The following is a 25,262-nucleotide window of genomic DNA, read 5'->3' as shown; positions in this document are numbered from 1 at the left end:
CCGCCACAGCTCGGAGCTCAGAACACTCAGAGTCCTCAAGCAGAGGACGCCGGTCCCTGCGGCATGACTCGGCCTCACCCACAGGGCGCCACAGCCACCTCTAGTGTCCCCACAGTGGCAGGGCTTTCTCTATCCACCCAGACTGGAGACCGTGGGGACCCAGGTCTCTTCAACAGTGTAGCTGCCCAGTGCTGATGGCTTTGCTCCTGATGCAGACTCCCCTCTGCTCAAATGATGGAGAAGAGCAGGAAGCGGCCCGAGTGAGCCCTGAGCAGGTGCCAGACTTTGTTTCCCAGCCCCACAACTCAGGAAAGCAGACCGCTCGTAACCAATGCAGTACAAGACCCAGAGATGTTCAGTAACTTGCCCAAGGTCACACAGCTACAGAGAACTGGGTCTGAGCCCAGGCAGCCAGGCCCCCAGTCTCTGTGTCACCACCACCAGCTAGGAGACGCTCCAGGAGGCGGGACTGTCCGAGAACAGGTTAGCAGCCACTGTCTGAGCCTCAGAAACTGAGATTCGAGTGAAAAAAGCCAGACACAAAAGGCCTCACATTGAACGTCCAGAGCAGGTATGTCCATGGAGACACAAAGCAGATCAGTAGTTGCCGGGGTGGGGAGTGGGGAGGGCAGTGGCAATGGAGTGTGAGGACTACACGTCATGGGGTTTCTTTGGGGGTGATGGAAATGTTCTGGAACTAGACAGAGGGGACAGCTAAGGATCACACCAAACATGCAAAAAACCAATGAACTACTTGTTCTAAAGTAGCAAATTTTATGTTATGTGAATTATGTAGCTCAATGGAAAAGAGAGAGAGACAGAGAGAGAGAGAGAGAGAGAGAGAGAAAGAAAGAAAGAGAAAAAAGAAAAGAAAAGAAAAAAGAAAAAAGAAAAAAGAAAAGAAAGGAAAAGAAAAGAAAGGAAAAGAAAAGAAAAGAAAAGAAAAGAAAAGAAAAGAAAAGAAAAGAAAAGAAAAGAAAAGAAAAGAAGAAAGAAACCCCTGTCTATGGTTATAAGAAAGGTAGAAACCTCACTCAGAAGTGCAAGGGCGGGGCTACCTTCCCCTTGCCCTGCCCCCACTGACCGGCAGGCCCTGCACAGGACAAGACCATCTGCCCAGGGTGAGGTTGTTCTTACCTGTACTTCGTTGGTTTTCTGTCTGATTGCCTCTTCCTTTTCCCTAATGTCCTGTTCCAGGGAGTATTTCTCTCTGGGCACGGAAAAAGAATTCAGGAAAAGCACAGATGAGTGATAGCAGGACTACAGCCATGGTGTATTCTCTCCACGCCGACTTCTCAACACCCAATTCAGTCCATACCCACGGAACCCAACTCAGCTGGTCCCTAGGAATGACCCTCAGGGATCATGCCCTCTACATCATCCCCTCCCCCATCAGCGAGTCCGTGGCTACGATGAGGCACTGCTCCCAATGAGACCACTCGAGCCCCTCAAGCAGAGGGAAAAGGAAGTCAGAGTGGTGTCCGGGGTGAGGAGGGTTCAACGCTCCCTGCTGACTGTGCCCATGGAGGGCCAGGTGCTTCCTGGGCCCTCCTCCCTCTCCTAGAACTAACTGGTGGGAGAATGCTGCTTTGAAGAGGAAGCATCTCTTTATGCCAGATTTGAGAGGACAGACACCCCATCCAAAGCCCTTGTTTACAGGTGGGGAGACTGAGGCAGCAGGCACAGAGAGAAGCCAGAGACCTGGACACGAAGGCTCCCTCAGTTTAGCTGTTGGTCCTAAGCCATTAACTTGCCCTCGGAGGCTCAGCCGTTCTATGTGCTGAGGGGGAACAAGGCCCATCCTAAGGGCAGGGGCCAGGGCCTATGGCTACCTAGCAACAACCTGCCTGAGATTCCACAGCCCAGACTGACTCCAACTGAGGATGTCATCACTCCGAGCTCATTAAGTCAATTCAGGAACTCGGGGGAATGTGCCCTGCTTCGCTTCTGCTGCATGAACTTGTTGACAGCCGACCTGTGTGCCTCACAAGCCTGTGGTACTTGTGGTAACAAGCTGGGATAGGGCCTGTGTAAGGGCCAGATTCCGAGGGGAAGGAGCTTTAACACACCTCTGTAACTGGGCAATCTCTTGACTGATATCATCAAGTTCCTTCACACCAGTGAATTCCCCTGATCCAAGAGAACTTGAACCATCCTAGAACCAAATTCAGACACAGGGTTAAAACTTGACAAGCTGATGGGGCGCCTGGGTGGCTCAGTCGGTGAAGCGTCCGACTTCGGCTCAGGTCACGATCTCACGGTTTGTGGGTTCGAGCCCCACGTCGGGCTCTGTGCTGACAGCTCGGAGCCTGGAGCCTGTTTCGGATTCTGTGTCTCCCTCTTTCTCTGCCCCTCCCCCACTCGTGCTGTCTCCATCTCAAAAATAAACAAACATTAAAAAATTAAAAAAAGAAAATTGACAAGCTGAGGGTTGCCTGCCTCCCTCAGTCGATGTAGCCTGTGACTCTTGATCTCGGGGCTGTGAGTTCAAGCCCCGCACTGGATGTAGAGATTACTTAAAAATAAGACTTTAAAAAAAAATTTTTTTTGACAAGCTGACCTCACCACCCAGCAGGTGCTAGTATGAGGGATACGATCTCCAATTCACTAGGGCAAGTAGCAAAAGTGCCAGAACCCAGCTGGAAAACTATCCCAGTGGCCCAGACACACCCCCCAGCCCCACCCCCAGCCCCTGGTGAAGGCCGGGGCCATGAGAAGGCAGGCTACAACAGCAGGGCACTGGCCTGCTCACATGGGTCACGGCCGCCACCTGGTGGCAGGCTGCGGGAAGCCACAGGAGCGTGACAGGGATGTGGCCAGCGGTACTCACCTGGATGGGAGTGCCTCTCTCCGAGGGCGGGACCATGTCCGGTGAGAGGACCTGAGGGGGGTCGATGCCTTTACTGACCTTCTGCTGAATGAAGTACATAGCTAATGCGAATTGGTCTTTACTTAACTTCCCCGTTTGCCTCGTATCAGCCAGGGCCCTGGGAGAAGGCGGGATGCTAATTAGACATCAGACAAGAATTCAGCCCCGCCTGGGAAGTACAAATCACAGAACCCCTCCATTTAAAAAACGAACAGTGACAACACAAACAGCGGGGCACAGCAGCGACTCCTTTTCTGCTGAACATCCCTCTCGAGGACCGCAGTCCCGCCACCGGCCACCCAGGCATCCGGCCCTACGGCTGGTTAAGGAGGGGCCGTCAGCACAAGAAGGGGGGCCCCACCTGGCTGGAGAACCACCGAACCCCACCCCGCAGTCCGAGGTGCTGGGCCTTTGGGAAGGCCTCACCAACAATTACCAGAAACGCAACCGGCTCTTTATGGCATGTGTGCGGAAGACAGTGAGGGTCCGGTACGGAGCCGCTCTGGTGGAAGTGAAAGCTGGGCCCAAGCGTGCACCCTTGGATCTTCAGCAGGTTCCCGCAGCCCTGGGTTATCTGAGCAGCCTGAGCTGCTGGTTTTCAACGGGGATGACAGCAGCAGCATTTTGGGTCGTCGTCACGAGGAGCTAGGGCCTGGACGGCCACCCGCGGCCGTGCCGCACCGGACGGCTCCTCGCTGCTAAGGGGCCCCGCTCACGTGGCCTTTGGGCATCCTGGTAGACGAGCGGCACGTGGAGCTCCCGCGGAGCCGGGGTGGGGGAGAAGCTTCACAACCAGCCCGGTAACGGAGGAGCTGGCCGTTACGGGAAGGAAAGTCTCACACAGTAGGACAAGGCCTCCGCATCTGCAAAACTGTCTCACCCTGGCCACTGCGCAGGCGGTCTCACTTCCCACTGCAGTCGTGACCTCGTGACACCTCTCTAACTCGTAGCCAAGGAGCTGGGCGTGGTGAGCAGACTTGGGCCCAAACGCCAACGCACAGGGCCACGGGGAGCACGGAGACCCCACTGAATATCGCTGACACGCGCTGGTTTACAAACGTCTTCATTTTTGTCGCCGTTTAAGGGCGAGGTGTGAGGATCCTGCCTGTAAGCGTCGGTCCTGCTGCCTCGCCTCGCCCACGGCTGCTCCTGGGCTGAGGCCTCTTCTCTCCAGCCCTCTCCTGCTCCCGGTCTCTGAGGGAGTGTGGGCTCCGAGGCCTGCAGGCGGGGTGCTCGGCCAGCCGCCAGCCGGGGAGGCCTACATGCGCGTTCTGGCTCCGTCCTTGTTTCCTCCGGGCCGTCCCTCTGGGCGTGCTATCTGTGCTCCCCCTGCCCCCCACAGACAAATCCGGACTGGCCTTTTACTCTCCCAGCGGTGATTCCAGAGCTTGCTCGTTCTGTCTTTCCCCTCTGCTCCTTACGCGTTCCCTCTTTTAATCCGAGCGTATTCGTGATTTCACCGTGTTGCTTCCACGTTGTGGCGTCACTGGCAGGTGGAGGGACTGTCCCTATACTACGACTGGGGCGCCGCATCGCTACCTCTGAATCACATGCACGTTCGCTTCAGGGTGATAAAGGGCACACGCATTTTATCGGTTTCTAAAAGGGGACACCAGATCTGAAGGGGCCAAGAATGACTGCCCCTGACCTGTCGGAAGCAGTCGGCCTCCACTAGCTGTTTTGGCGACTGACTCTGGGTGTCACACACTTGTGAAGGGAGAGCCTGTTCTCTCAGGTCGGGGCCTCCCGTCACAACGTGGACATCTATGAATTCTTGCCAAGGGCAGCTATTTCCACAAGCTACTGAGTAACGTGCTGTCGCTGCTCTTCTACTAGGCGCTTATCCAAAGGATCCAGGAGTGCTGATTCATAGGGGCATATTACCCCAACGTTTATAGCAGCGCTATCAACAATAGCCAAATCATGGAAAGAGCCCAAATGTCCATCAACTGATGAATGGATAAAGAAGATGTGGTTTATATATACAATGGAATACTACTTGGCAGTGAGAAAGAATGAAATCTGGCCATTTGCAGCAACGTGGATGGAACTGGAGGGTATTATGCTGAGTGAAATAAGTCAGTCAGAGAAAGACAGGCATTATCTGTTCTCACTTGTTAGTGGAATGGAGGATCATGGGGGAAGGGAAGGGGAAAAAATGGTTCGGTTTTAAACAGAGAAGGAGGCAAACCCATGAGAGATTCTTAAATACAGAGAACAAACTGAGGGTTGATGGGAGGGCGCGAGAGAGGGGAAAATAGGTGATGGGCATCGAGGAGGGCACTTGTTGGGATGAGCACTGGGTGTTGAATCATGGGAATCTACCCCCAAAATCAAGAGCACAGTGTATACACTGTACGTGAATTAACTCGACAATAAATTCTATTAAAAAAATAAAATAGGGCGCCTGGGTGGCTCAGTCGGTTAAGAGCCAACTTCGGCTCAGGTCATGATCTCGCGGTCCGTGAGTTCAAGCCCCGCGTCGGGCTCTGGGCTGACAGCTCGGAGCCTGGAGCCTGTTTCTGATTCTGTGTCTCCCTCTCTCTGCCCCTCCCCCGTTCATGCTCTGTCTCTCTCTGTCTCAAAAATAAATAAACGTTAAAAAAAAAATTAATTAAAAGAAAAATAAAATAAAATAAAATAAAATAAAATAAAATAAAATAAAATAAAATGCCACTGCTCTTGCTTGGAGAGGTTCGCTTCTCCAGAATTATACAGAAATTCCCTCCCTGTGACTCCCAAGTGAAGCCCCCTAAGTCCTGAGGACAAAAGTTAGAAAGTGACTTTCACCACTGGCCAATTACAAAAGGAGCCATCCCAGCACTGGGAAGACTGCTCTGGTTCACCCTGAAGGAAAGTGAAGGTGGGGCAGTCCCCATGGCTGGGGACCAGAGTCCTGTTGACCACTCACCCCCCTGACGGCAGTGGAGTCGCTGACCTTCACAGGCCTCCTAGGGAAGGCGGCCACAGCCCCCGCTGCCCAGGGTGGCTTTGCTAGAGTCCCCGGAGACATACCACACACTCGCCCCAGAGGGGCAGGGCCATGCGTCTGCACCCTGACTAGCTGTGGCAAAGGCGGGGCCTCCTGCTAGAACCAGCAAGAACTCGCCCCAGACACTCAAGCAAATCGCCCCTCAGCTTTCCAGAGAGACTAAACAGGCAGTAAGCTGACATGCCCAGGATACGGGGGAAGGGCCTTCACACTCGTACCTCACTCAGCACCCCGATCAGCCTGCTGAGGATTAAGTGACAGGCAGAGGTGGAGGCCCTGACCCCCAGGCCCTGAAGGTCACCTGCCCTTCCTTTAGCACAAAGCTTGTTTCCTCGGGGCCCCTCGGAGCCACCCGTGGCCATCACCTCCACACGGGAGGCCCAGAGGGAGCAGACGTCCAGCTACCCATCCTTACCATATGTGTGCTAGAAGGTTCTGGGTGAGGCCCGAGTGCATGAAGATCTCCTTCACCTCCTGGCCACTCACGTAGCCATCCAGGTCCAGGTCGGTCTTCAGGAATATCTCGTCAAATCGCATCTTGTCTGCAACCGGCACCACCCAGCTCACCGTTGGCTGAAAGGGGTTTCAAAACCATTAGTCTAGAGCTTCTAGACTATAAACCATAAACACACGCTATTAAAGGGCTTTCACATGCTCCTGATGGATGCTCTCTGTGCATTTGGGCAGCACCACGAAACGAGAGGGCAGACCGGAGCCCCACTCTCTAAACAGGGAAACTGAGGCAGAGAGCAGTGCACACCAACTCGGTCAGTCTCGCCTGGTGGCCAACGTGCACCTCTCCCACCCCATAGCACAGCCCCCTTCTCCTTGTATTCAGAGGGAGGTAGAGACCCAGCAGGTCCAAAGGGACTTGAAGGGAAGCCAATGACCTCCTTCCAGGAGGGGACTTCAAGTGCGCCAGGCAAGACCCTGCTGACGGTCCACGCTAGAAGGACGGCCTCCTGAGAACCAACCAGCTCTTCCTGGCCCTCTCGTTTTCTGCCTGCAAACACTTCTCTGCAGCTGCCAGAAGTATTCTCAATGCCCACAGTTGAGGATCCTGTACTCCACCCTTTGTCCCCGTGACACGGCGATCCCCCCGTGAGGTGTCCCACCTGGCACTGATGGGCAGCGAACACGTCTGCCCGTGTGAAAATGGCATCTGCTAGACAGGCAGGCGCTCAGGGCCCCCTAGCGCTGGCTGAGGAGCCCGGGCCCCCGACGAGCATGCCGTCCACCCGCGAAGCCCCACCGCCCCCAAGGGCCCTCCCAGGCGGACAGAGCTGAGTATCCGAGAGCCCAGCGTAGCATCACGTCTGCAGTCACGGGGTTTGGCCACCCGCTGCGCGCGCGACCCCTCACACCGCCTGCTCAAGTCTATGTGAGGAAGGCAAATGCCACTGAGGGTTCACCGGGGCCCGGGCACCTCCTAATCCAGAGGCACCAGGGCCCCTCCCACTGCTAATTCCAGACGCATCACCTCTGACCTTTGGTGTGCTCTCCGAACCAAGTTCCACAGCGCCTCTATCCGTTTTTATACAGATGTTCCTCCTTATCTGCTTTTTCTGAACAGGTCTCCCTCATTATCCTAATCCAGTGGGATCCTGACCCAAGCACCGGGAATCCAGAAAGCAACGGTGGGAAGCAAGGGACACCACATTACCCGTATCATTTCGGTTCCAGGATTTCGGATAGGGAGTAGAATGATTTAGTCTGCCACGGATTTATCAGAATCCATGGGCCAAATTCAAACAGCAAGGGCTCAGGCAGCAAGAGTTCAGAGACCTGCGTTTTACGCGTCCCATTATATGAATTTTGTAAGCCACCCCAGGGGAGGCATAAAGACACACGTAAAGGATCTCTAGCGAAGAAGTTTGCCGCCTTCATATCCAGTGTCTGGAGCAAGCTAAACCTCAGACACCAAACAACCCAGAGAGGAAGTAACAGTGGATCAGACAGGCTGAGCTGAGGGGGACAACGGTTTCTATGCTCCGCAGGTCCCAAGAGGTCACCACTCTGGGATGACAAAAGTCCTGACGTTCGGTGTGCAAACAAAATGGCTTGCTGCCTGATTTCTGAGCTCTCAGAGCAGGTCGGTGGCCAGACTCCAACGCCCAGCCTTTTCCTCGGAGCTGGGTCTCCCAGAAGGGGCTGGTCTGGCAGCCACAGGCCCCAGTAAAGGGGAACAGACCCTGCTGGCTGGAAGTGCCTACACCCCGTAGCCGGCTGGGAGGACAAGACCTGGTGGCATTAGTCTGGAGGTGAGAGAAGCAGAGGAGGGGACAGCATGGTGACTGCGGGTCCCCAGAACTGCTCGATCTCATGTCTGTGACTCCACCAGCACCCTCATCCTTAGGGAAGGGGACATACGTCTTCTTCCCTCCCCCACCCTGACAGAGGCCCCTGGTAAAATAGGTCTAGTGGTAATCAGCAGCACGCTCCCAGGATCCGGGGAGAGTCACCAGATCACCATGGATCTGGGTTACAAGGCTAGTCAGTCTGCACCTGTCAGCAACTTTGGCCCCACCTGCTTCCTTGTCAGTAAACCCTATTACCACTAACCTAACCTACGGTAATTAATAAGAACTCTTGGCAAGAATTTTGCAGACACAAGGCGCTAGGTTGTCTTAGAAAACACTAGCTCACGCGGGTCCAAGTTACCAGCCTCGGCCCTTGCTTTCACTCCACCCCCATCCTTCTTCCTGTTTTTACAGGTTCCCACTTGAGAGCCTTGGCATATGCTAGTCCTCCGACGGCTTTTTGTCATTCAGGGATCAGCTCAGGTCACCTCATCAGTGACCGTCCAGTTGACCCCACCTACAGGAGCACCTCAGTGCTTCCAGGCTGGGCCCTGTTCTGCTTCTCATAGCTATCTGACCTTCCTTAGTTTATGGTTATGCTTATCGTCTATCTCCCCAAGGAGGGCAGAGGCTACTCCCACGGTCACTGCGCATGTCCACAAAGTGCTGGGCATGGCTGGTGGTTTGCCGAGCTGAAGGTGCCCACACTGGACCATCTGGATGCTGGGCTTGTTGACCGACAGCCATGTGAGACTCACCAACCAGAGGGGAAGCCCCATCACCTGTGCCTCTCCACACGGCCGTAGCAATGACAGGGAACGTATGAACCCCCCCAACCCCCAACCGACCAAACCACCTCAGCCCTCCCTGATGGGACCCTTACTCTTCGGTGCAGCAAGCTCCTGGAAAATGAGCCACTAACCGCACCTGCCCAACCACGACCAGGCAGAATGCTTAATTTTAGAATGATGTCACGTGCAAGAGGAATCACTGTCTGATCGTCTATTTCTGTAGCGTTCAGTGCCTGACAATTTGGGGTTTTATTGTAATTTAAGTGCCTGTCATTAAGCTTTTGATTGCTGAGGCACCCATTTCAAAACTATCCATCTCATATAAACACACTGTCAGCCACACAACTAGGAAGCGCCAGGCCAGCCCATGACGGTCCCCACTAAAAAGCTCTGGGTGACCTAGACAACTGGCCGCCTGAGTGACCCTGCTTTTCCCTTCCCCTGCTTTCATTCCCTCTCTTATGTTTTAAATTCACCAATGAAGAGCGAGCCTGAGAAACCCTAGGCCCCCACCCTCGACCCGGAAAGAGGCAGAGTCCCGTGCCCGAGCTCACTCTCTCTCTACCCACGACCTTGCTGTGGTGGCCCTGGGGGTGACACGCACTCTGCAGGACCTGTGAGCAATGAATCGTCTTTCTTCAAATTTTCCGGATGGTTGTTGCGAAATGTAAGTGCACTCTGCAATCCTACCAAGAACCACAAAGACACCTCCTCCAGGCCAGAAGCGTCCGTGGGGGCTCGCCCCAAGTCACGGGAGCCCGAGTGGGTGCCACAGGCGCTCCTGGCCGACAGCGCCACTGACTGACAGGCCGAGACCAACACAACACATTTCTACTTTTATCGCTCGTATCTGAACTTGCGTGGCGGCGCTGGCTGGCCCTCTTCGTGTCACCTTCACTGCTCCGCCTTCGAAGCCACAAGTGAGGCAGAGAGCAAGGCATGACTCAGGATGTACTCACGGCCACGTTCTTCCATGTTTTAGATCATCTCAAAGGTGCCTCTTTATAAAAGAGCCCTCGATGGTGTGCTGCATTTGCCAGAACAAGATGTGTCTTTCTCACACACAAGATGCTGCCCGCTGGGACTCAGAGCCCCCATGCTGTCCTCCTGATGAGACAGATGCCTCCGCTGCTAGCTGGTTGTTCAACAGCCTCACTGAGCATCCAAGCACCTGAGACTGTTCCGACACTGAGATTCTAACCAAGGACTAACTGTTCTCATGAAGCTAAGGTGGGGTGGGGGTGGGGGTGGGGGTGGGGCAGGGAGGAGACCAAGGATACACAATTAACTACACACCAAGCCAGGCGTGGGAAATCTACAACGCAGCATGGACAGAGCCCTGGGCACGCTGGCTGTGGTCACGCCAGGGCCCCCCGATAAGGTGCCCCGTGAGCAGAAGCCTCAGGAAGCAAAGGGCTGGGGTGTGATCTGGGAACACACCGCCCAGCAGAGGAGCTACCTGAGGCAAGGGGGACAGAGACACGAGGAGAGAGCCCAGAAGTGGGAGCCAGCTGAGGGTGTCTGAGGAAGGGCGGTATTTGTGTGCAAATGAATGAGAAACTTAATTCTGCATCCCCGTTGCAACGGACTGAATGTTTGGGCCCCAACCCCTCCCCAGAACTCATGTGTTAAAACCCTACCCCCAATGAGAAGGTATTATGAGGTAGAGCCTTTGAACGATGATTAGATCATGACGGTGGAGCCCCATGAATGAGATCACGGCCTTTATAAAAAGGACCCTAGAGAGCTCCCTCGCCCTTTCCACCATGTGAAGACACAGCAAGAAAATTCCATCTGTGAACCCGGAGCTGGACTTTCATCAGACACCAAATCTGCCGGTGCCTGGATCTTGGGACTTCCCAGCCTCCAGATTTTCTGTGAGAAGTAGATATCTGTCATGGTCACCTATCCTATGGGACTCCATTACACTAAAACAGACTAACGTACCAATCATGAACATTGTTTTAAAAAACGTAATCCCAAGGGCGCCTGGGTGGCTCAGTAGTTTGAGTGTCTGGCTCTTGATTTCAGCTCAGGTCATGATCTCAGGGTTGTGGGATCTCGGTGCTGAGCATGGAGCCTGCTTAAGATTTTCTTTCTCTCCCTCTCCCTGCCTCGTGCACACTCTCTCCAAAAAAAAAAAAAAAAAAAAAAAAAAAAAAAAAATTAAAAACTAAAAAAGGTATGACAGTTAAAAACATAATCACAAATGTTACCTTTTGGGGGTCACAAGTTACTTGCTCGCAAGGTACATCTTGCTGGGACTCTATATGTGCAAATGGCTACCCTGAGAAGCAGACACTGTACCTGTGTTTGCTTGAGACTGTGCTTGGGGGACAAGCTTCCCGTGCTGTTCAGGCTGCTGACGCTGCCGTGGGAAGGGGTGGAGCGGAGGCTGTCTTTCGGCGGGGGGCTGGCGGGCAGGACAGGCACAGCTCCTGGGAACACGGTCTTCTTTCTCTTGGAAGGTGGGATGAGGGAGGGGGGCAGGACAGAGGGCACAGGCTCCTTCTCGAGGGCTCGGTACACCAAGTGCATCGCCTGTGAATGCAAGAGAATTACGTTCAGGTGGCCAGGCGCAGGCCTGCTCTTTCCAGGGCTGCAGTGATGTGACATGGGCTGCTCTTTTTGAGGTCACTTCCAAGCTGAACAGAGTGAAAAATAAACCTTTTCTGATGAGGTATCTTCCAATGCGTAATTTTTCCAAGAGGTGTGTAATCACACAAGACCCACATGAGCACAAGAGGAGTTCAATCATGCCAGACTCCACACATGTCCCTTCACCACACAGGAGGGCCACCAGCTCCAGGGCTGAGGACTCCCACAGTACTGGAATTTGGAAGTCTAAAGACACACTGCGATGTGTATACGCCTGTTTCAGGCGGGCAGAGAAAAGAAACTTTCTCTAAAACAAAGATTTAATCCCGTTTTAAAGTGTAATGAAACCAAACCAAAATCACAGCCCTTCTCCCTTAAAAAGATCCCTTGTTATTTGTAATACAGACCAGATCACTAACATAGGTAAAATTTATCGTCACTTAAAAACACTACAAAGGGGCACCTGGATGGCACAGTCAGTTAGGCGTCCAATTCTTGGTATGGGCTCAGGTCATGATCTCAGAGTCGTGGGACAGAACCCCTGTTTAAGACTCTCTCTCTCTCTCTCTCTCTCTCTCCCCCCTCCCCCAAATCCCCCCCCTCCGATTCTTCTCCACTCACACACATTATCTAAAATAAAATTTTCAAAATTTCAAAAGAAATTTTTAAAAAGTGCTACAAAATGTTAAACCCAGCTAGTGATGAAAAAAAACCCAAATGACACAATTATAAGACCCATTTATAGAATAACATAAATCCTGGCTGAAATGATGGGAAATAACAAAAACAAAACAAAAATGGAAACCCAGGGCTCCTGAGGCCGTGAGGGGAGGGGCACGCGTGCGGGCTCACTCTGGGCCAATTATCCCATTCCTGGGCATCACCCCAAGAGCAGTTAAATGATACAAATACCTCAAGTCAGTGTGGCCAGAAGAAATAAGGGACTAGGGAAGGGGAAGCTAGTGTTCGCTGGGGACAGAGTTTCAGGTGTGCAGGATGAAGGGTCCCCGAGATGGGTGCTGGTGACGGCTGCATAGCTGTGTAAAATTATTAATGGCACTGAATCACACACCTAAAAATGGTTACGGTGGTAAATTTCACATTATATACGTTTTACAATAAAAAAAATAAGAATAATGCACTGCCACTAAAAAGAACAGGATGATGGAGACACACGGAAAATGCTCAAAGTGCAAAAGGCAAAGCAGAGATGACGGGGGAGGTGGGGAAAGACCCAACCAGTGCTGGTGAGAGTAAGGGGTCAGAGGGCGCTGCTGGAGAAACTTCTAACCTCCCTGGGAAATGGCTTCAATTGAATCTAAGTTTAAAATCCTCGGGGCGCCTGGGTGGCTCAGTCGGTTAAGCGGCCGACTTCAGCTCAGGTCACGATCTCGCGGTCTGGGACTTCGAGCCCCACGTCGGGCTCTGGGCTGATGGCTCAGAGCCTGGAGCCTGCTTCCGGTTCTGTGTCTCCCTCTCTCTCTGCCCCTCCCCCGTTCATGCTCTGTCCCTCTCTGTCTCAAAAATAAATAAACGTTAAAAAAAAAATTTAAAAAAATAAATAAAATCCTCAAAGGCTTTACACACATATTATAGTAAGGAAATAATAAACCTCAATTCGTGTGTATGTGGTAAATCACATTTTAAGGAGGTTTACGATTTCTAGAATGGAAGATGAATCTTAGGGATACTAGGGAATTCCCAGGTAAGTCACAGTTGGGTTTTGTTTTTGGGTTTTTTTTGGCTTAGTTGAACTTAACTGCTATTTATTAAAACACCATCCTTAACTACAAGAGGCTACTTTATTCTACTTTGAGATTTAAGGGAACAAGGTGAGTGAATAAATTCCCTGAATGGGAGAGAAAGGTCAAAGGTGTGAGGTGGAGGGAAGGGAGGAAGAAGAGGAGGGACAGAAAGACACAGGCCCGGGGTGAGGAGGGCTGGCATGTGAGGATGTCAGTCCGGTTGCTGGGGCAGCTGAAGAGCAGGGTGGGAAGGTGCAGGGGCGTGGAGGGAGAGCACCCGCCTGGGAAGGCAGTCTACAGGGCACAAGAGCCCTAATCAACACAGAGACAAGCCACTGCCACTAACAGGAGAAGGGGTGGAGTGCCGGGGCTCTCGCATAGGCATAAGCAGACCTGAATGCAGATTGCAGTGTCTTGGGGCACCTGCTGGGTGCACCTACACGTATACCTACTTCCCAGCTCTGTCTACTGAGAGGGCCTGAAAGCAGTTGGCACCCCGGGGGCCCTGAGCACCCCAGAGCCTACATGGTAGTTTCTAACACCATTCTCCACTACATGGAACCGGGGCTCCCTGGAGAACTCGGGCTGAGGCAGGAAACACACAGGAGGAGCGAGGAGCGTCCCACCGTGCCAAGAGGAAGCAAGTGCTCAGAGAATACTGGGATGTGACCAAAGGAGCCAGCTGGGAGCAGCTCCAAATGGGCAAAAGAAATCATGCCACTAAAAGACTACAAACATGGCGGGGGCGCCCGGGGGGCTCAGTCAGTTAAGCGTCTGACTTTGGCTCAGGTCATGATCTCAACAGTTCGGGGGTTCGAGCCCCACGTCGGGTTCTGTGCTGACAGCTCAGAGCCTGGAGCCTGCGTCAGATTCTGTGTCTCCCTCTCTCTCTCTGCCCCTCCCCTGCCTGTTTCTCTCTGCCTCTCAACAATAAATAAATGTTTAAAAAAAAAAAAAAAAGATTACAAACATGGAACAAAGGGCACAGCCATGAGTCCACTCGGACACAAATTCCTCACAGTAGAAGGCTCACTGGGAAATGTGCAGGAAGTGCCAGAATTACCAACTCATCTGGCAACCACCACAATCCTCACTGAATCCTGTGAGACTCCTGGGAGGCCTTGAGAACTAGCGGGTGAGAGTGGAGGAGACTGGGGCATCCAGTCTCCATGTGTCTCCCACGAGAGACTGAACACAGAGGAGGAGAATAACCCTGCAGGGAGAAACCCCGGCCTCCGCTCTGACTGCAATCCAGGTTCATACCATGTCAACAACAAGGGAGAAGACATCCCAGGTCCTGTCAGTGGCACGTACCCCAAGGAAAAGAAGCCATCCCCATGGTGGGGTCCTGCCCCACGTATAGGCACGACCTGGACCATCATGAGGAAACAGCAGATATCCCTGAGCTGAGGGACACTCTACAAACTGCTGGCCTGCGCTCTTCAAAATGCCCATATGCCCACGAGACAGAGACAGACGGACATGCCTCCAGATCAGAGGGCATGAAAGAGACAGAGCTACAGAACATAACACAGGAGGCTAGAATTTCTTTGCTGCAAAGGACGTTTCAGGAACAACTGGCAATGTCCGAACATCCTTAGATAATAGGTTAATGATGTAACAATACAGAAGACAGGACACGTAATACCATAGTAACTTAGACAATGCCAATGTTAATTTCCTGGGTTTGAATTGGACACTGGTTACATAAGAGAATTCACTGGTTTTAGGAAATCCACCCTGAAGTATTCTGGGATGAAAAGGTATGGTGCATGCAGCTTCCTCCAAAATGGTTCAAACGAAATTTTTATGTGTGTATACATATGTACATACGCCAAAAGTTAGGAGGAGGATAAAGCAAAGTGGTAAAATAATAACACTGGGGAATGTGACTGGAGGGTATTGAAAAGAATTCTCTGTATCACTGCCACTTTTCTTTAAATCCAAAGCACATCAAAATAACTACTTTCTAAAAATCACAGAAGAAGTGGTGCCTGGGTGGCTCAATCGGTTAAGCGTCTGACTCTTGATCTCGGCTCAGTCATGATCTCACGGTTCGTGGGTTTGAGCCCCACAACGGGCTCTGCACTGACAGCATGGAGTCTGCTTGGGATCCTCTCTCTCCCCCTCCCCAACCCTCAAAAATAAACAAACTTTAAACAAACAAATAAACAAACAAATAAATAAATCAGAGGGGGAAAAAAAACGAATCCAGAAACCCCACATGAGCTGTGTTTCCTTCCTCAGCAGAGTAGGAAAAGAGAGTCACAGGGGCCTACCACAGCAAACTCATCTCTGTCCAGGTGCCCATCCTTGTCGATGTCACTGAGGTCCCAGACCTGCAAGGGAAAGAGAGCAGGGCTTACTAGGGAGGGGGGGTGGGGGGGGGGGGGCACCGAGGCTCCCTGGGGAAGGAAGCATGTCTGCCAGAACTCAGATTCCGTGTGCTCGGTGCACACCAGGGTTCAGAGGAGGCACTCAAGACGCGTTGGGGAACCCCTCGGCAGGTTCTCTGCAAAACCATCAGCTGACGAAGTACCATCAATTCCAAGATCCCTCCGTTGTATTGTGCTCATTTTCTCTAACAAGTGATTGTAATTACAACCATGTCCACCTTGCTTTTCTCTGTATCGTCTCACAAGGAATTCTTAGATAGGAAACACGGCTTGGTTTCGGCACAGGTGTTGCTCCGAACACAAGCCCCCCCACCCCCATTCATGGTGTGCTTGGCCATGGGCACGCGTTTAAGGTCTGTGGGGTCTCGTCTCCTCTCCCATTGGTGGATGGTGAGGCAGGTGACACAGAGCACGCTTGCACCCTCAAGATGAGGCAGGTACAGGTTCCTATACCGGGTCAAAGGCCATGTGCCAGACTGTCTAAACCACAATCAAAGCACTAGCTTCCTGACCCAAGTCAGCATCACCAGAACCAGCAGGCCTGCCTGACTCGGCAACACTGGGCAGGGCACCAGTACCCAGAGCGAAGCGGACATCTGGGGTCCAAACGTAGTCCTTCACGTGCTGGTATCTCTTCAATCAGGAGCGACATCAGCCCAGGGACAGTTCTCATGTGCAGGCCCTCCTCCCCAGCCCTGCTGCTGTCCTTGACTTGGACGTCTCCAATCGTCCACAGAGGCCACAGCCTCCAGTTGGCCTCTTTGCCTCTAATCCTTTCCCCAGGGTTACCACAGGAACTGTTCTAGAATGCACTCTGAGCCTGACCCTTTGCCTGGCACATGGACCCCATCCCCCCTCCCATGCCTACACAGGTCCCTGTACCACAGCCCAGCTTCCAGGGACTCCACCTTGACCTCTAGGGACCCCAAACTGTTCACAGTCCCTTCAAGCATGTGGATGCCCTTTTGGAGGCATTCTGCATCAGGCCGAGTGCTGTATGCCTCTGGTTTCAATTCAGGAAGAGTAACTTTTCCAAGCAGATGGCACTTGCTCAGGGAACCAGGACCAGAATGAGAACTCCTGGCTCCATAGCCTCTCTCTATCCGGGGGCCCCTCCACCTCAGCACCACAGACATTCGAGACCGCGTCACTCTCTGTGGTGGGGCTGACCTGGGCACGGCACGGTGTTGAGCAGCATCCTCGGCCTCCACCCACTGGAGGCCAGCAACACTGGACCCAGATGGGACAACCAGAACTGTCTCCAAACATTGCTCAACATTCCCTGGGGGAGGAATTGCCTGGTAAGAACACCAGCCCTCCTGAGCATGCCTCTGCTCATGCTGCCACGCACCCCTTCTCGTCCCATCGCTGGCAACCCATCTCTTTGCTCTAGAGAACACAACCCACAAGTGCCTACTCTAGGAAGCCTTCCCTGCCTGCCCCATACCCCTCTGCCCTGGCAGATCAGGCATCTCCCCTCTGCCACTGTCCTCAGTGGGCAGAATCACAATTCCCAGGGAAGCACTGGGTAGTAGAGGCTTTACCAGGGAAGAGTGAGGGACCTGGGGACCACCTAGGACCTCATTCCCATCTCCATGAGACCCTGAGGGGCTTACTGGCCACTCTGAAGGCCCCCATTTCCTCATCTGGAAAATGAAAGTGACGCCAACCGTAACAGGGTGGTTGCAAGTACTAAAGGGCTTCATTCGTGCAAAGTGTTCCAGGGGGCTTGGCACGTATTAAGCCCTCGGTAAAGAAATATTAGGATCTCAACCACTAATTATTTTGGATCTTAACTACTATTTGTTTATTCGACCTTCTGGACTGTACCTAATTTCATCCCCATCTTCCCAGTGCTCAGCACGAGGGCTGGCCCAGGGCAGATTCCAAAACTTCCTGAATGCCTGCATGGATGGTTGGTGCACGGGTGCAGAGGTAAATGAATGTATGCATAGGTGCATGGATGCACGAGTATACTGACGCATTCATCATGGACAGCTGGGTGCGCAGATAAATGGGTGTGCGAATATGGATGCACACACGGACGGATGGGTGCACAGTTATGAATGTGTGTGTGCACGGATACGGATGCACTCGTGCACAGGTGGGCGGGTGAATGGATGTGGATGCATGAGTACATGGATGAACGGGTGCACATAAGGCTGGTGTGTGAAGAAAAGGAGGGAAGGAGAGAGTAGCAGATGAGAAGTGACCCCTGTGTCACAAGAGCTGGAGCCAGGGCAGAAGACTGCAGAACGCGCCCTTCCTAGCCAAGCTCCCCTTCTAACGAAGCACGTTCCACCTCTGTCAAGTCTGTCTTGTTCGTGACTTGGCTCTACAACATGATTATATCCATCATCGGGTACTTTGCAAGGACTGCCAAGTAAAGGCACACAAAGTGCAGGAACGGGTCACCCCATCCCGCTGCAATTAAAACTCAGGCCTTGGAAAAACCATAGGTGATCAGCCAGGGTCCCCATCACAGAGCTCCACCGACACCATGCCACGGCCAAGAGCGAACAAAAGGATTTGAGAGATTCCCCTTTCTTAATTTTTTTTTTTTTATAAACTTTAGTGTATTTACTTAGAGAGAGAAAAAATGGGAAGGAGCAGAGAGAGGGAGAGAGAGGATTCCAAGCAGGCTCCACACTGTCAGTGCAGAACCTGATGCGGGGCTCAAACTCACAAACCCTGAGACCATGACCTGAGCCGAAATCCAGAGTCGGATGCTCAACCAACTGAGCCACCCAGGCGCCCCTTAGTGGCCTTCTTTCAAAGCAAACTGTTAAGGTGGGTTCTACCTGGGTCCTACTAAGCAGGCCAGTGTCCAAAAAAGTCATAATCAAACAGAAACGTTATTAGGTGAATCCAAGTGAACAGGAATTTGCACCTTTCTCAGAGGTTCTACCAAACGTCATGAGCTAGACCCACAGGCGTGGCCTAAGGTAGCAGGGACCATGCTCAGTCCCCTGCTGGGCCTGTGACTGCCACATCGTCACAATCCAGTCCAGACAGATGACAACATCCCTCCCATCTCAATCCAGAGCAGGGGACTCAGTACAGCCTTGTGGAACTGGGCTTTGTGCAGAGCAAACACACAGTGCCATGATGCAAACCTCACTGGAGGGAAAACAATCCGGAACAGAAAGCTGTACCTAAAAAATCTGTATTTAGGGGTGCCTCAGTGGCTCAGTCGGTTGAGAGTCTGACTTCAGCTCAGGTCATGATCTCACAGTTCGTGGGTTTGAGCCCCGCATCGGGCTCTGTGCTGACAGCTCGGAGCCTGGAGCCTGCTTCAGATTCTGTGTTTCCCTCTCTCTGCCCCTCCCCCATTTGTACTCGGTCTCTCAAAAGTAAGTAAAAACAAAAAAAAATTTTTTTTAATTGTATTTAATAGAAACAAAACTGAGGGTTTTTTTGTTTTTTTTTTTTAAGCAAATGTATAAAATTTTCTCTAAGCTTGCAGCAAAATTTAAAGTAACTTCATCTGGGCACCTGGATGGCTTAGTCATTTAGGCATCTGACTTTGGCCCAGGTCATGATCTCACAGTTTATGAGTTCGAATCCTGCATCAGGTGAGCTCGTGGCCCCACTTCAGGCGAATAAGAGCCCCACTTTGGGTGAGCCCTACTTCTCTGTCTGTCCCTCACTCACTTGCGTCCTCTCTCTCAAAAAAATAAAAAAATAATCTGCATCTTAAGTTCTTAAGCAGAAAAAAAGTAATTCTAAATAGACAAGAAGAATTACAGATGGACACCCCCACACTTCTCCCCAGAAGCACACAGAGACAGGGAGATCCCGGGTCTGGGTTCAAATCTCACCCCTGCCCATCTCTGGGCCCTGGGCAGCGAGATCACTTCTGAGGCTGCCTCCCCACGTGTGCAATGGGCCCACACCAGCATCTTGTCCCAGGCTGCGGAGCATCTGTGAGCCACATCCATGAGGCCCTAAGCCAGCGTGACTATAACAAATTCTCCATCCACATCGGCTCTTGCAAAGCCCCCTGATGGTGCACAGCCATGCGTAGAGCCTCCAATGTGTACGTGGGGAGCAAGCGCAGGGCCTACGGAGTTCAGCAGCACTGCAGGGTGTGAGAGAACCACTTACCCGGCCCAGGACATCAAGAGGCAGCTTTGAGTTCATGAGGACCGGCTTGACTTTGTCTCCAGAGAGCAAACCATTGATGGGTAAGAGGCTTTCAAAAATTCCATCAAATTTGGCCTTTTCTTCCACCTAGTTGGAAAGAAAGTGTGCCTGTGTGAGAATCCAAGATGAGCTCTGACCCGCAGCTGGATGAACACGGGCAAGGACCCACCACTGGCCTCGCCGAAAAGCACAGGACAGCCTCACGGCAGTTCAGAGTGAATTTCTGCCCTGAAGGAAACAGCTCCCCGGCAACAGCAACGACAACTCCGGTGGCCAAGGTCAATAGGGGGACAGGGCCTGGCCTGGGGCCTCACTCTCCACCACAGGGGCTGCCTAGAAGACAAGGACCACCCCTCCCTCCCTCCTAGGAGCACACTGGGACGAGACAGATGAAGGCCTGAATGGCTGTTCCTTCTTTAGGACAAACGATGAATACCGGGCATCAACCTACAGAACTAAAAGAGCTCAAGAACCAAATATAAAAATAAACCAAAGACTTAAGGGGGCTCCTGGGTGACTCAGTTGGTTGAGTGTCCAACTTCGGCTCAGGCTGTCATCTCGTGGTTCGTGGGTTCAAGCCCTGCATCGGGCTCTGTGCTGACAGCTCAGAGCCTGGAGCCTGCTTTGGATTCTGTGTCTCTTCTCTCTCTCCCCCTCCTCCACTTGTGCTCGCTGTCTCTCTCTCTCTCTCTCTCTCAAAAATAAACATTAAAAAAAAAAAAGACTTAAGCAACCAATTACCAAAATCAACTTTAAGCAGAGGAAATCCTCTCACAGTAAAGAAAACAATTCTAAAAGCTGCTCCTGAACAGAGAGGTGTGAGAAGGACTGAAGGCACAGAGCAGAAGCTACTGAGTCCACTGTCAAACATGAACTGTGGGTCACACATCCAAGGGCCATCAGTGAGGCGGGTCCAGGCAGGGCCCTGAAACCTGCCCTCCTCCAGAAATAAAGCCCACAGCCACTGGCCCCGGGGGATTGCATAACCCTCAGCACCCACTCCGTGAACAAGCCGGAGCTGCTGCTGGGTGCACTAAGAAAACACCCTCACGGGGCGCCTGGGTGGCTCTGTCGGTTAAGCATCTGACTTCAGCTCAGGTCATGATCTTGTGGTTCATGGGTTCAAGCCCCGCACCGGGTTCTGCAATGTCAGCATTGAGCCCGCTTCGGATCCTCTGTCTCCCTCTCTGCTCCTCTCCTGCTTGCTCACCTTGGCTCTCAAAAGAAAAGACCCCCCAACAAGAAGAACGGACAACTAAAATGTGGTGCACCCACACAACGAACTATTATTCGGCCTCAAAAACAAAAGGAGATTTTGACACAGGCTACAATGCGGATGAACCTTGAGGGCATCATGATGATGGACAGAAGCCAGCACACATAGGGCAGGGGCTGTATCATCCCACTTACGCGAGGTCCCTAGAGGAGTCACACTCCCAGAGACAGGAAGCAGATGGCGGGCTCCAGGGGCCGGGGCAGGGAGAGGGGGTTAGTGTTCATGGGGACAGAGTTTTAGTTTGGAGCAATGAGAAAGTTCTAGAGATGGACGGGGCGGAATGGATGGACAGCAACGTGAATGAACCCAACACTAGGGAACTATACTCTTGAAAATGGTCAAGATGGTAACCTTTATGTCATGTACATTTTGCCACAATTAAAAAGCAAAAAAGAAAACAGAAAGGAGGGCACAAGCCGATTCTATAGGCACAAGGCCCTCGAGGCACTGAGGTGAGCGCCCCGTGTCGGCCCCGAGGGTCTGGAGCGCTGCTTTGAGCAGCCCAGTGCTCTCCCAACAGAAAAGAACACGTGTCACCTCAGGCTGGTCTGTCAACGTTTCTCTGACTGAAACTTGAAAACAGTCTGCCCCCATCACAGCACCACTCCTTCCCAGCCTGCCGCGCGAGGCCTCGCAGCCTCCTCAGGCACCAGCCCGGCTCCTGAGTCTCCTGAGGCCCCACACAGCCCTGCCAGAAAGGGATCGGAACAGTTCCAGGAACAGGATCTCTCAGGCATTGTTTTCCATAACAAAGCAGCTCGTTTTCAAAGTAGGTGCCTTGCAACTGGACTACGAAGAAGGAAATCCTTTGGTACTGTGACCACTGCCAGCAAAGAGCTCCCCTGCTCACGGGGGTGACTTCGCAATCCCTTGGTCACTTGAGGCCTCCTCCTGCCCTGTCCCTGCACCAATCTCCCCCTGCCCAAACTCTTCCAAGGGGGGGACAGAAAAACTGTATAAAAAACAGGACAGAGGTCCTTGAGGCGGGGACGGGGTGGGGGGTGGGGGGGGGGAAAGTGTCTTGATTTTATAGCAACACTGTTATTAATGTCAGTATTTAAGCCAAATAAAAGCAAGGAAACATGACAGTCCCCTCACCACGAGTGGGGAGTGAGGAGGTCTCGGTACGTGGAGGACCGTCTCTGTGCCCCACATGCTTTTCCTTTAAGACTAATTCTGTGCCTATTAGAAGGCACCTCTTGTGTCTTCCTCTGCTGCTTCTAGAAAGCCGTGGGACGTGGAGAGGGTCCCCGTACACTGAGAGAAGATTTTCAAAGAGCAATGAGAGCATGAGAGAAGAAAGAATAACACGTGAACTTGCTAGAAAGAAGAGCGACAGCTGCAAAGACGTCTTGGAGGTCTTCATGCTTGCCAAGTTCTCACAATTGCCTCTTCTATCCTGACTAACCAACCCAGGCAGCAAAAGCCACAGAATATGGCCTAGAAACACAAAATGTGACTGTAAAATCTTAAGAACCCGTTGCCGGAAACTCAGCTAACTGCTTTAGCAGGGCAATGCCCAAAAAGGTCACGGGCATTTCAAGAGATTTTCATCTGCAAAAGTGTTTTGGCCAAATTCTGTGGCAAATAATCATCCCATGCAATGTTTTGAACATCGTAAATGGCTCAAACGACCGCACATGAAGGACGGCCGAGGGGTGCTGACCGGGGCTCACTTACCCTCACAGCCCAATGGGCCTCTGCGGACGGCGGCGTGACCATCAACGGGCTGCTGGTGTCGTGCTGTAAAGGGAGAGAAATGATCACTGGTGGCTGGCCCAGAATTAAACTACGGAGGATGTGTTAAGGGAAAGGATACACATTTCAAAGTGCTTTCAAAATGAGGAAAGACCTCAAAAAGTTAAACGCAGAATTACCGTATGTCCCAGCAACTCCACTCTGAGATGCAGACCCGAGAGCTGAAAAGAGGTGTGCAAATGCTGGAACGTGAATATTTATGTCCACCAACAGATGAATAAATTAACAAAACGGGCTAGACATACAATGCAACCTGGTTCAGCCATGAAAAGGAACAAAGTGTAACACCCGCTACAACACAGAGGAACCCTGAAAGAAGTGAGATCACTGGACAGAACAGGTAAATCCACAGAGACAGAAAGATTAGTGGCCGCCAGGGGCTGGGGGAGAGGGAACCGGTGAGTGATTACTTCGTGGGAAAGGGCTTCCTTTCAGGGTGATGGAAACGTTCTGGAACTAGAGAGAGGTGCTGGCTGTACAACACTGTGAATGTACTAAATGTCACCAAGTTGTTCGCTTTAAAACGGTAAATTTTACGTTATATGAATTTCACCTTGATTAGAAAGGGAGAGAGAGAAAACATGGATGGACAGATGATATTAGAAGAGCATGAACTTGAACTTACGAACTTAGGTGGTGGCATGTTCAAAGTCAGATTGCTCAAGGTAACTTCGTGGCCGCTCTGTGCACAGGCCACTAGTCTCAGTGCAACATAGAAACCCTGCGAATCCAAGAAAGGGGAAGGTGTGAACACCACCCAGCTGGCAATGACAGGGGGTGAGCTGTCTGCAGCCGTGGGCTTCAAGAGAGAAGGATTTCACATCGCTCCAACACTGAAGACTGAACGTGTAAAACTCAAGAGTGTTGAGCCAAACTGGTCTCACCCTGGGAGCACTGTTGAAATGAATATAGCAGGGGCACCTGGGTGGCTCAGTCGGTTGAGCGGCAGACTTCAGCTCAGGTCACAGTTTTGTGGTTCATGGGTTCGGGCCCCACGTCAGGCTCTGTGCCAACAGCTCAGAGCCTGGAGCCTGCTTCAGATTCTGTGCCTCCCTCTCTCTCTGCCCCTCCCCACTTTTTGTGCTCTGTCTCTGTCTCTCAGAAATAAATAAACGTTAAAAACAAAATTAAAAATAAATGAATGAGGGGCGCCTGGGTGGCTTAGTCGGTTGGGCGTCAGACTTCGGCTCAGGTCATGATCTCGTGGTTGACGAGTTCGAGCCCTGCGTCAGGCTCTGTGCTGACAGCTCAGGGCCTGGAGCCTGGTTCAGATTCCGTGTCTCCCTCTCTGTCTGCCCCTCCCCCGCTCATGCTCTGTCTCTCTCTCTCTCTCTCTCTGTCAAAAATAAACATTAAAAAAATTTTTTTAAAAAAATGAATGAATGAATGTGCCAAAGCGGACTTAGTCCATTACATTCTGAATGCTGCAAAATTTCCATTAAATATACCTTTTATACCTTTATTGTTTTTCAAGTAAGCTCTATGACTGACGTGGGGCCTGAACTCACAACCCCAAGATCAAGAGTCGCATGCCCTCCATATACTGAGCCACCCAGGTGCCCCTCAAATACATGTATTTTAAGCAATAATGAGCTCCCAACACTTAGGAAAATGCTAGATTAGATAAGTAGCAGACCTGGGTTTAAGATTACAAATAAACGATGACTCAAATACATGTTGATTTTTTAAAAATGGTTTGAAATAGACACAGTTGTTTGGGAATTAACAATCGAGATGCACTGTGATCCCATTGGCCTCGCTGAACATAGCATCTCCCACTCATCCCCCTGTGGCCTGAAATGGACTCACCTCCCATGCAGGGTCAAAGGATCTGAACTAGGCCGTCAGGGGCCTTAACTCCTCCTCACCCTCCTAACCCCAGAACCAGCCATGTTACTGGCTTAGGGAACTCAACGCAGCATAATCGCCTAATTTTAATTGATCGGATAGCCTAAGAACATGAACTGTCTTAAAAGCTCTAAACACCATACGGTCTTTCAAACTTCTTCAAAGAGATAAACACTAGCTCAGCCTTTCTCGGACTGATGTCCACAGAACACTCGAGGAGAGCATACGGAAAAGGGGACGTAAAAAAAGTTTATGGAAACTGCATTAGACAAAGCTAACGGGTTTCTTGTCCACAAGGATCCTCAGAATCTTTTAACGTGCAGATGTACAGTATGAATCTCAAGAAAGGGAGGAAAAGCTGATGGTGCCTTCCCAATGGATCGGCTCATGGACAGCAGGACACCAGGAAAGACATCCCTTGGGATACAGTTTCGGGAAAGACTGGACTAAATTAAAATAGGATCATTTAAAATCGTTTGTTAAGTACTGTAAATTTCCATTTATAGAACGTTCTCAGAATGACAAAATTATGACGGAGAAGGA

General features: G+C 51.7%; 1 protein-coding gene across 12 annotated transcripts in view; it reads right to left on the bottom strand.

Moving 5' to 3' along the window:
- Positions 1 to 25,262, bottom strand: part of EPS15L1 (epidermal growth factor receptor pathway substrate 15 like 1) — a 97,731-nt gene that overhangs the window by 46,166 nt on the left and 26,303 nt on the right. For all 12 annotated transcript variants that reach the window (XM_027038219.2, XM_027038221.2, XM_027038226.2 and 9 more), the window contains 9 exons: positions 23,497 to 23,592; positions 22,794 to 22,856; positions 19,799 to 19,924; positions 15,575 to 15,634; positions 11,260 to 11,493; positions 6,277 to 6,434; positions 2,831 to 2,987; positions 2,070 to 2,155; positions 1,138 to 1,210 (listed from right to left, as the gene is read on the bottom strand). In XM_027038219.2, coding sequence (XP_026894020.1) covers positions 1,138 to 1,210; positions 2,070 to 2,155; positions 2,831 to 2,987; positions 6,277 to 6,434; positions 11,260 to 11,493; positions 15,575 to 15,634; positions 19,799 to 19,924; positions 22,794 to 22,856; positions 23,497 to 23,592 — 1,053 coding nt within the window. The remainder of the gene's footprint in view (positions 1 to 1,137; positions 1,211 to 2,069; positions 2,156 to 2,830; positions 2,988 to 6,276; positions 6,435 to 11,259; positions 11,494 to 15,574; positions 15,635 to 19,798; positions 19,925 to 22,793; positions 22,857 to 23,496; positions 23,593 to 25,262) is intronic.

The sequence above is a fragment of the Acinonyx jubatus genome, chromosome A2 (genome assembly GCF_027475565.1).
Source record: "Acinonyx jubatus isolate Ajub_Pintada_27869175 chromosome A2, VMU_Ajub_asm_v1.0, whole genome shotgun sequence".
Classification (NCBI taxonomy): domain Eukaryota; kingdom Metazoa; phylum Chordata; class Mammalia; order Carnivora; family Felidae; genus Acinonyx; species Acinonyx jubatus.
Note: the sequence above shows the minus strand (reverse complement) of the source record. Positions and strands in the feature narration are given on the sequence as shown.